The 12,129-nt window shown below is 44.2% G+C and overlaps 1 protein-coding gene across 1 annotated transcript; it reads left to right on the plus strand.

Annotated features, from left to right (window-relative positions):
• The first annotated feature begins 392 nt into the window (after positions 1-392).
• ppp1r3ca (protein phosphatase 1, regulatory subunit 3Ca) lies at positions 393-2,964 on the plus strand. Its single transcript, XM_076978819.1, has 2 exons — positions 393-561; positions 1,023-2,964. The coding sequence occupies exons 1-2, from the start codon at positions 548-550 to the stop codon at positions 1,975-1,977; spliced, it is 969 nt and encodes a 322-aa protein (XP_076834934.1). The 5' UTR covers positions 393-547; the 3' UTR covers positions 1,978-2,964.
• The last annotated feature ends 9,165 nt before the right edge of the window (positions 2,965-12,129 follow it).

The following is a 12,129-nucleotide window of genomic DNA, read 5'->3' on the forward strand; positions in this document are numbered from 1 at the left end:
ATCAACATGTGAATAGGAAAGACCATTCTGGAGGTATTTTAAGCGGGAGGGGTTCCCATCTTTTGTGTTAAATGAGTGAATAAGTTAAACGAGTGACATCCGGTATTCCTTTTATAAATTTGGCTTTTCAATCCCCGTTTTACATTGAGAGGATTGCACATCTCTAAATTCAAGTGTGATACCGTTTGAACCGGCAGGGGTCCACAACGACTTTGAAGAAATCTGTGCGCTGCCTTATCGCGACAGAGGCCGGGACGTTGATGAATTCTCCTGTGGATTGGCCAGATAAGGGTGTCCTATGATTGGCCGAAAAAAGATTTTGTGCCTCTGTTATTGGCCGTCAATGGTAGGATTTGTAAAATATGCAAATGAGCTAGAAGGGGCTGTTGAAATTGCGGCGGCCGCGGGCAGCACAGCGCCGGTCGCGTGGAGGGGTGTGTCGCCGCTGCGGGAAATCCTTTATATACAACGTCGCTTTTACCAAAGGTTCCCTCAAATTGTTCAACTCCCACAGTTCCGATTCATTCCTCGTGTTTAAGGATTTCCAATGATTTCTACAAGGTAAGAAAGTTTGCCAAAGTGCACTAGGTTACGTGAGAAGCCACGTGAAGTGTCCGCTACGCACACGTTGGGCAGTTAGACGACCTGGGATTGTGTAGCGTAGTTTCTCAACTTCACGTTTAATGTGTGGAATTATCAAAAGTAATGACATGAAAATATGGATATAAACATTAACTTGCAAGCGGTTTCAGTCTTCGTGCACTGAAAGATTCAGATTATTCCAGCTGTAAGGGCACGTTTGTGCACTACGTACGTTTTTAGTTCTGCTATTCTCGTAACGTTTTCGTAAGTTTTGTGCGCAAGTTCCTACAGTTCAACGCCTTCCAAAACAGCTAAACATACAGGATGTAGGTTAATGATTGTACTCTAATTGTACTCGAGAAGTAATGAAAGTAATGAAATATGTGCTAATCCCGCTCGTGTGTGTGTGTGTGTGTGTGTGTGTGTGTGTGTGTGTGTAGCGTCCTGCACCTCTTCGAGCGGCCCATGCCGGGTCCAGCCATGCCCGTAGACGTGGCGGTTCAGTTGTACATCGCCCACTCGCCGCCCCTGAGGAGTTTCCTCAGCACCTATGAAGAGTGCAGGGCCAAGAAACTCGCCAGCCACAGGTACCGCCAGCCCCTCCGTCCCTGCCTGAGCGCCAGGGCCCCCCCGGACCCGCCCCGCCTGGACTGGCAGCCCCCCAGAAGCAAGACCAAGAAGAAGGTGGTGTTCGCCGACTCCAGAGGCATGTCGCTCACCGCCGTGCACGTCTTCTCGCCGTCCGACAGCAGACACAGCAGGCCGGCGTCCTCGCTGCAGTTCGACGCGAGGGACCTGGAGGAGGCCGTGGCCGGCCTGTGCGTCAGCGCCCCCCAGAGCCGGGTCCTGGACTTCTCCCAGCCCGCCGCGGACTACCTGGACTTCCGCAGGCGCCTGACGGAGAACCACGTGTGCCTGGAGAGCTGCTCGCTGCAGGAGAGGACCCTGACGGGCACGGTCGCCGTGCGGAACCTGGCCTTCGAGAAGTCCGTCCACGTGCGGGTCACCTTCGACTCGTGGGAGAGCCACCGGGACGTGGCGTGCACGTACATGAACAACGTCTACGGCTGCCGGGACACGGACACGTTCTCCTTCACCGTGGAGCTGCCCGTGGAGATGGTGCCTCAGAACAAGGTGGAGTTTTGCGTCAGCTACACCACGGGGGGGCAGACGTACTGGGACAACAACGACGGCAGAAATTACGGACTGGTCACGGCCACCCTGACGCAGAATGACAAACGGGATTGTCAAGCGGAGCAGAAGAAGACGCAAGAGCTCCAGAAGACTAAAGGAGATCTCACGCTGCACCGCTTCGGAAACCCACGCACCTGTAAGGGATTCGTCCCCAAGTGGCAGAGCTGGGGGTGCATTAAAACTAGCGCCCCCTCCTGGTAGCCTGGGACTGTCAAAGATCAGATGAGTTTTAATAACAATATGGGACAATGTGGCTCTATTTTCTAAAATACTAATACTTCCCATAAAGCTTTTAGAAGTGTGAGCTGCTTTCCTAGATATAAGCTATAGAAACACTTGATTATTATTTAATAAAGGGTAAAGATGGAAGAAAATTTAATGTTTGAAATAAAGACTTTTACCATGTTTCTCTGAAGGGGAACATGTTCAAGCATGTTTTATTATAAAACTAACTAATCTATTTGGCTAATTGCAAATGGCTATTTTAAAAAAACCTTTTAACCTCACATAATGTATTACAGCTCAATCCAAATGACCTGCTTTGCCCCTTTTTGTAGCATTTTGGCGATGTGTCAGATGTTTAAACTATTTTAGTGAGCTCTGAACTGCTGTAATGATCTTTAGAAAAGTCAACGCTGCTAATATTGCACTGCAAATCAGAAAGGAAATCCAAGCATGTTCTTTTAAATGGGCAGAAATGGCCATTTCTGGCCATATCTCCTTAATGAAAGTGAAGTGTGGCGTGTCGAACGTCTGGTTGCTGAGAAGCTTCTCCTTCATATTGAAGGGTTAAACTAATTGGTGATGAAGCGAGTTCTAATGATCACAGAAAGGAAGCAGTAATACTGATGAACCTTATTGATCAAAAGTTACTAATTATTTCAGCACCACGGGAAACGTTTTTTTTTTCAGATTGAAGCTATAAGCGTTGATCTGTGAATCAGTCACGTTATTGCACCAAATAAAGATGAATGTATACGCTGTTTAGATGTTTTCTTTCAGTGCACAAGTGTCTTGATTGTCGTGACCATGTGAACACCTGTGTGGATTTGTGAAGATTGTGTTGTGTGAAGGAATGTGTTGTGTGAGGGGATTGTTAGGAGTGGTGCACTCATGTGGTCTAATGTTTGGATGGTTGCCTGTCCAAATGTATTTGTGGTTTAAATAAATTCTAATTTCTTTAAACAATGTTTGTGTTATATATTTAACAAATTATTATCCCACATGTTAAAACCTCTTTCTTGCCACGGGGTGTGATGAACACAATTCAGCTTCTCTCAATTTCTCTCTCATACTCTCCCACACACCTCTCAATCCCTCACACACCTCTCCATCCCTCACACACCTCTCATACTCCCCCCACACACCTCTCATACTCCCCCCACACACCTCTCATACTCTCCCACACACCTCTCAATCCCTCACACACCTCTCATACTCCCCACACACCTCTCTCATACTCCCCCCACACACCTCTCAATCCCTCACACCTCTCATACTCCCCCCACACACCTCTCATACTCTCCCACACACCTCTCAATCCCTCACACACCTCTCCATCCCTCACACACCTCTCATACTCCCCCCACACACCTCTCAATCCCTCACACCTCTCATACTCCCCCACACACCTCTCTCATACTCCCCCCACACACCTCTCAATCCCTCACACACCTCTCATACTCCCCCCACACACATCTCCATCCCTCACACACCTCTCATACTCCCCCCACACACCTCATACTCCCTCACACACCTCTCATACTCCCCCCACACACCTCTCATAATCCCCCACACACTTCTCTCATATTCACACGTCTTAAACCCATGAAGCTGGTTAGTTCCTGTTTGAAGCTGGAAGAAGTAGCATTGCCTCAGGAACTGGTTGTCAAAGACACAAGGAATGACATGTTCCAGTTTACACACACACACATATACACGCACACACACACACACACAACCAAATAAACTATCAAGCATCACCTCATTTTCTTCAAAGTTCTGCTAACCAAACCCCTACTCATAACAACCACAGCAGTGGCATTTAACATCACACCACGCCCATGTTTCAGCAGATGTCACATTTAATTCCATCCAGCACACACAAAGTCATTCAGCATTGTTCAGAAGTGTCGCGTGCGGGTTACTGTTAAAGCACAGTTCACTATTGTGGTTTTTACCATACAGAATACATCAACGTTGAAGACTGACCGAGAGTGACACACACTCCACTCAGATAACCTTACAAGTAGGCATGTGTACACACATGCCCACACAGGACTGACAGGGTACCATGTGACCCTTCCGGAAATAGAAGGTCACTATGCAGAATGATAATACACTGCAGTCAATTCCTTAATGAAATTATATGGTTTGACGTGCAAAAACTCTGGATGGCCAAATTCCTCTTTAATTCTGAAAAACTCCAAAATAGAGCAAACGGTATGATGCAATATGTGCAAACACACAGTCCAGGTCTGCCCCCCCGTGTGGTTACGCTCTTTACCTTGGACGTGAGTCAGAAAACAGCAGAAAGCAAACAGAACACTAAAGGAAACAATCACTGTAGTTTCTGGGTCAGATGATGCAATAGTGAATGAGACTATTTCACAAGATTGTTTTAATATTATCTAATAGAAACAATCAATTCCATAATATATTCACTCAGTGTCATAAAAAAAAAAACTTTGTTTGTAATAGAAAATGTCCCAGTGCTCTATATAAAATTAAGGTAACATGATGCATTAAGATTTCAGGGCCACTGCCTTCAAAATATGACAACGATGATTTTCTTGTTCAAGTAAATGGTTTTTATTGCATAAACAAATGTTTTCCAATAAAGTTAAATAAATATATATAAAATATCTAGTGAACCCAAAATTCTATACCATAAATTATGTAAAATGGTCAAATGACGTGCAATGACATTAAAATATTCGTATTCAAAATATATTCCAGTTCTAAAAGTAATGCTAGCTGGGTTGAGATAAACACGTTAACCTTTCTTGATGGGCTGTGATACTGTTGTGATTCGATCAAGAAAGATGATATCTTAGTGCATGTGGTGTGCACATGTGATGTTGTGAAGACAGACACCGTGAATTTAAGACCAGTAGGACAGTCTCCCATGGGGAAGTCCAGAGTGTCTCTGAAGGACATTGTTTTGGTGGGTGGAGTGAATTTGAACAGAGGCATTGCTTATACTGGTTTCTACTCCACCTTTCAGTGAACGCAGTGACCACTGCAGATGGCTAATGAGTTAAAAGTATCAGGGTTGTCTTCATATTTGCTTATATTAGTGGTTGTCATAACACGAGTGTAGGCTTCAGGCTTTTCTAACAACTTATTATCTGTCATTCTCTCTCGTTCTAGCTTGCGTGTCTCTCTCCATCTCTGTCCTGTCTCTGTCCTCTCTCCATCTCTGTCCTGTCTCCATCTCTGTCCTGTCTCTTTCCTCTCTCCATCTCCATCTCTGTCCTGTCTCCATCTCTGTCCTGTCTCTGTCCTGTCTCCATCTCTGTCCTGTCTCTTTCCTCTCTCCATCTCCATCTCTGTCCTGTCTCTGTCCTGTCTCTGTCTCTCTGTCCTGCACGTTCTGTTGACACTAGTGGTTCTCCAGACTCCAGATCCATTTTTGTGCTCATGAATTACAGACCAAACCAGAACAGCCCAGAATGAAGAAGCTACTGTGTCACAGCACGACGTCAAAGCCCAATGACTCCACACTCTATGGCTGACATGCATCTGGTAGCTCTGGACATCTCTGGACATCTCTGGCCCTCAGAGGTGCAGCAGTCGGTTTATTTCAGCACCTTGGGATAAGATTCCACTTGATGCTGAAATCATCCTGAAGGAATCTTGGCCCATACACACAGGGTAGCTTCTCTCTGTTGACGTAAATTAGATGGAGGTACTGACATGCAGCTCATTTCACCTCGTCCCATAGATGTTCTACAGGATTAAGGTATTGGGACTGGGACGGCCAGGGAATCAAGGAGAACTCACTATCATGGTCCTGGAACCAATCCATCACTATACAACCAGATTAATCTGACCAGGCGATTCATCTGACCAGGGGATGTTTGTCACTGCTCAGTGATTTTTCTGCACTTTTGCACACTGTAATCTTATCTTTCTGTTCTATTTAGACAGTAGTGTCAGTTGAGCTGCTTGTATGCTGACGTGGTCTGACGTGTTCGGACTAGTTGGGCCAATTGTGGTGTATTTCACTCAAATCTGCTTGACTCTGCATCACCTGCTTTTCTGGACGATTCTTGAACGATTCTTGAATGATTCTTGAATGATTCTTGACACCTTCTCTTTTCCTTGATAAGTTGTTCACATCAACAGAATCCCGTTTCACTGGATGCTTTTCCTCAGTTACTTCGTTCCTGAATCCTGTCAACACGATGAGATAAAGGTCGGCAGTACTGGTCCCAGCTCATCAAAGTCACCCAGATCGCTTGGTTTGCTCATTCAAATATGGACACTAACCCACGAAAAACCTGCTCACCTGATTTAAACCTGTAGTCCAATGCCAGGTATACCTAGGGTTAGCTAGGGTTAGCTATAGCTCATTTCCACACATCTCCACCTGTAGTTCTGGTGTCTCTAATTGGTGGTCATTCAGTGTGCAGTAGTTTTTTGCAATATATGAAATACTGCACCGTTGGAGCCTGGCTGTGTCTGTGTCTGTATCTGTGCCTGTGTCTGTAGCTGTGCCTGTCTGTGTCTGTGCCTGTATCTGTATTTGTGCCTGTGTCTGTACCGGTGCCTGTGTCTGTATCTGTGCCTGTGTCTGTAGCTGTGCATGTGTCTGTGCCTGTAGCTGTGCCTGTGTCTGTGCCTGTAGCCGTGCCTGTGTCTGTGCCTGTAGCCGTGTCTGTATCTGTGCCTGTGTCTACGCCTGTGTCTTTGTCTACAAGGGCTGCAAATGCTCTACCGCAGTTGTCTGGGGGTGTAAAACACACAAAGAAGGCTTTGATCCTCCCCGCCCCCAGGCACAGTGTGTGTGTGTGTGTGTGTGTGTGTGTGTGTGTGTGTGTGTGTGTGTGTGTGTGTGTGTGTGTGTGGTCCTGCACACTTCCTCACTTATTATTGGGGGCAAATTAGATTTTCTTTACAGAACACACAATCTGGTGTCTGGATACTTGGCTATTTTAATCTCACATACACCTCAGGACAGGTAGACATTACTGAGCTGATACACACCCCTCCCTGAGCGTTCTCCTCACTCACTACACACACGCTGCTCACTAGTGTAATAGCTCAACAAGGCTCCCAGGATTCCACATATCAGAGTAGAAGAGCTGCTGTGACTTATTTGAGTCATATTTGAGAGATGATCAGATTTGCTGGTGTTTGTTCTTGTGTAATATAATGTAAATGGTAGTAGCATAAACAAACTGTCCCATTATAATCTTGTTCTGACCAACCTCAGTTTTAGTCCAACTATGCAAATTCTTTCTCATTCAGCATCATAAATTATGTCAGCTGTTTTCCCCATTTAACACCAGGGTTGCAAAAAGATGACAGTAAAGACAAAACTGCTGCAAAACCTGAAGAACCTACAAGACTCATGCAGATTCACACACACACACACGCACTAAAGGTGACTGGGTTCACACAGCACTCTAAACTCTGTGATGTTTAGCTCATCAGTGAAGAGGAAAATGTGGCTTAAACTTTTAGTTTTATATTCTTCTTGAACATATATTTTATATATACATATATATATATTATATCCAAATAGCCTCAATAATACAAAAATGGTAGCACAACCAGCATGGTTAAAATGATGTTTAACATGTGAAAACACTGTGAATGTAGGCAAAACACTAGATAATAAGATAATTAAACCTAGACATTTTTAGTAACCAAGTATACTCAGAACTACTGCAATTTTTGCAGTGCTTTCAGAAGTAACCTTTCTTCTTAAACTGTATGTAATGTTAAACCACTTCACACTATATTGTGATGCGCATCTATTTGCTCATTAGTTTTGTCAGGCAGCTGTGTGTCGGTCTTTGTATGCTTGTATGCTTCTGGGACAAAACAATCTGTCTGTGTCTGTATAGCTGTCTATATGTCCCTCTGTCTAGACATCTGTCTGTGTGTCACTTCTATTGCACCTGCCTACACTTTCTTTGTTTTATCACTTTCCTGGAATGACAAACACTTTCCTTCTGTCACCACTTCTGTCACCAGAGCTGTTTACAGAACCACAGTCCATCACATACTGGGATGTTCTGGCTGCCAGTACTGCTAGTCCTCTTGGTCTTTGTTCTCCATATATCAACATCTGAGATTTGAGGGTGGGCGTGTCGCTCAGACTGAGACCGGCTGGGTTTCACCCGAGCGAGACGACTGGTTCTGTAGAACCTGAGCCTAGTTCAGACTGATCCGGTTTCATTGTCAGGTTAAAACAGAGACATAACCACACTGCTGGTACCAAGTTATTAAACTTCTCAAGCTGTTGTGTGCAAACCATTCCAGCAACACACAAACCTGTCCTTCAATCACATGGTTTTTATATTTAAAAGACTACTAAATATAAAAACATAAAAATACAGTTATAGGCTATAGTTATAAAATACAGATATAGGCTATAGTTATAAAATAAAGTTATATGATGAAGTTATAAAATACAGATATAGGCTATAGTTATAAAATAAAGTTATATGATGAAGTTATAAAATACAGTTATAGGCTATAGTTATAAAATAATGTTATATGATGAAGTTATAAAATACAGTTATAGGCTATAGTTATAAAATAATGTTATATGATGAAGTTATAAAATACAGTTATAGGCTATAGTTATAAAATACAGTTATAGGCTATATGTCACGGTGAGGCGGCCCCCTACCGGCCGCCTCTGTCCACAGCGGCTGTGTTGTTGTTGTTTGGTGACGTCATGTGCGTCCCTCGGGTGGGCGGAGCCCGTGATCCGTCTCACCTGAGGGTCGTTTGTTTGCCTATATATGTCTTGTCTTTGTACCAGTTGACCGCTGGTCATTATATCCTTAATTTGGATCTATTGCACGGGTTTTAGGTTTTGCACACTTTATATTAAACCACCCTTTTTCCCTGAGACTTGGCGTGATCGCTTCCTTTTTGTTGCTCACACCTGCCCGTCACAGAATGACCAGCCACCCTTCGGAAGCCGCCGAGTCTCTTTTTCTTTCTCCTTCGTTCGTGGTCATGTCTCGTGGTAAGTGTTTGTCTGCGTAGTGTTTTGTTTGAAGAGCTCCGCCGTGCTTTTGTGTTTTGTGTGTGTGTGTGTAGCACGGCGAGGACCAGGGCAGTCTGCCCTGAGAAAGCTCTTCGGGTCTGTTGTCAGTGTGTGTGAAGAGTTCCGCCGTGTTTTCGAGTTGTGTCCGTGGCACGGCGAAGACCAGGAATGTCTTCCTGGCGATAACTCTTCGTGTTGTTGTGAATGTGTGTATGCGTGAACGGACGTGTCGATCGGTATGCGCGCTCGTTGTGTTATGTTACATGTTCTGTGTGTGACGCGGGTGCCGCTCCTCACCGTCGCCTCGCTCCCCGTGTTTTGTGTTTCATGTGGGGAGCGACTGCGAACGTGAGCGGCGCGTCACTGTGTCTGTTTATGTAGAGCGCGCGTTTGTGGGTCCCGTCTGTTTGTGTGTACGCCGTTTTTTGTTTGCTTGTCTAGTCTTTGCGTGTGTGTTGTGTCCTAACGTGTTGTCTAATGTTTGCATGTAATTCCACGCATGCTCCTCCCCCTGAATGTGTGTTTGGGGGGGGACCGGCTGTGGTCCCGTGCCATGGGGTGTGGCACGGAGGGCGTTGCTCCCGAGGGAGGCCCTGACCAGGTAAGTGGGGGGTTCTCCTGAGTTAGGATGGAGACCCCTCCCCCCTGGAGGGGGGATCAGGGTAGTGCGCGTTTGTGTTCTGTGTTGGTGTGTGTGGGTGTGTGTGTGCATTTGTGTTTTATGTGCAGGTGCTTCTCCCTGGCGTTGAATCGTGGCATTCCTGGACCTTGTGGGGGTCTCCAGCTGGCAGGAGCCCCCTTATGTTGTGGGGTGACCGGAGCCCGGTCGGAAAGAGCCCCTCCCTAGAGGGCTGGGGCCCCCGGATGTTTGGGGACCATGGGGCTCCGGTCTGAAGAGCTCCTGCACAGGACGGAGACCCTTCCACGGGGTCCTGGAGGTGACGTAGCCACGCCCCAGGGAGGTAACCTGCACACACATACACCCCGGACGGACAAGGAGCCGAGGCTCGCCGTCCTCGCACCTGTGGGGCTATGTGGCTTAAGGCCGGTTAGGGCGTGAGGGCCCTGTGACCGACCGGGGCGTGGTTTTGTCTTGTTGACGGCCCAGTCGGTCCAGGGTCCCGCCCAGGGAGGTGAGCTGACTAATGTTATGTGTTTTGTTTCAGCTCGTGGACTGCAGGAGGTGTGTCCCTGCCTGTCCTTGCCTTCCTGCCCCTTCGTGTTGTTGTGCAGCCGTTGTGTGCCACACACCCAGTGGAGGGGAGTGCGGCTTGGTGGGGGGGTCTGTCACGGTGAGGCGGCCCCCTACCGGCCGCCTCTGTCCACAGCGGCTGTGTTGTTGTTGTTGTTGTTTGGTGACGTCATGTGCGTCCCTCGGGTGGGCGGAGCCCGTGATCCGTCTCACCTGAGGGTCGTTTGTTTGCCTATATATGTCTTGTCTTTGTACCAGTTGACCGCTGGTCATTATATCCTTAATTTGGATCTATTGCACGGGTTTTAGGTTTTGCACACTTTATATTAAACCACCCTTTTTCCCTGAGACTTGGCGTGATAGCTTCCTTTTTGTTGCTCACACCTGCCCGTCACACTATAGTTATAAAATAATGTTATATGATGAAGTTATAAAATACAGTTATAGGCTATAGTTATAAAATAATGTTATATGATGAAGTTATAAAATACAGTTATAGGCTATAGTTATAAAATAGTTATAGGCTATAGTTATAAAATAGTTATAGGCTATAGTTATAAAATACAGTTATAGGCTATAGTTATAACATAATGTTATATGATGAAGTTATAAAATAGTTATAGGCTATAGTTATAAAATAATGTTATATGATGAAGTTATAAAATACAGTTATAGGCTATAGTTATAAAATAATGTTATATGATGAAGTTATAAAATACAGTTATAGGCTATAGTTATAAAATACAGTTATAGGCTATAGTTATAAAATACAGTTATAGGCTATAGTTATAAAATAATGTTATAAAATAGTTATAGGCTATAGTTATAAAATAATGTTATATGATGAAGTTATAAAATACAGTTATAGGCTATAGTTATAAAATACAGTTATAGGCTATAGTTATAAAATACAGTTATAGGCTATAGTTATAAAATACAGTTATAGGCTATAGTTATAAAATACAGTTATAGGCTATAGTTATAAAATACAGTTATAGTTGGAGTCTTGTATGTGGAACATGTCTAGTGTACTGCAAACAAACCAAAACATAGTAAAACCATTTTCACTGTCCAAGAACGCAAGAAATATGGCAAAAATATGCATTGATTTCTAAGTGTTTCATTTTGGATATGTGAATGGAACAGCAAACAAAAACATACTACAAAGAATTCGTACATAATAATCTAGTACATAAATAGTCCATATGAAACATACATATGTAGTAGATAATATTCTTTAAACAAAGCGTAACATTAAAACTGCTCTGGGGATGTTTTTGAGCTGCTATCAAAATAACTGCTCACTGTAACTCACTCCTGCAATATGATCAGGGGATCTGCTATCTCACATCCTTTAACTTGGACTGAAAACTTGGACTGAACTTTGGTCAGCAAAGATTACATGACTGGGTGGTCCGAGATGCTTTATTTACCAACACGTACACATGGAGACTATGGCCATACAGGGAAAATACCTTTCCTATTGAATCGAATTGTAAACTTAAATTTAAACATGTTTAGTTTGTAGTGATTGAGGCAGCACAGAGCTCTGTGCACCAATGCTAAACAGTTGTCTTTAAGGCAGCAAATATCTGACATTGTATTATAATTCAGTGTGTTTTCAAATGATAGGTGCAAAAAAAATGTTTGGTGTGAATTTTGGTGTGAATATTTCATTTTGAGGATAAAGTTCATGGTTTTGAAGTCAATGTTTCATTTTGCTTACAATACATAATGATTTGCAAAATGTGTGTAAGGTTTTATGAAATGTGTTGAGGCTTGTTAGAACAGAGTTACTGCTCTTGAAATGTGTTCATGCAACTGAGAAAAACTATGACATCACACAAAAGTCCTCTCTGTCCTCTACGTTAATGTCCTCTTCGATCATGGGTGTAATCTTTTGCCAAAACTGATCTAATGCTGTCTA

Source organism: Brachyhypopomus gauderio, chromosome 17 (assembly GCF_052324685.1).
Source record: "Brachyhypopomus gauderio isolate BG-103 chromosome 17, BGAUD_0.2, whole genome shotgun sequence".
NCBI classification, from domain to species: Eukaryota; Metazoa; Chordata; class Actinopteri; order Gymnotiformes; family Hypopomidae; genus Brachyhypopomus; species Brachyhypopomus gauderio.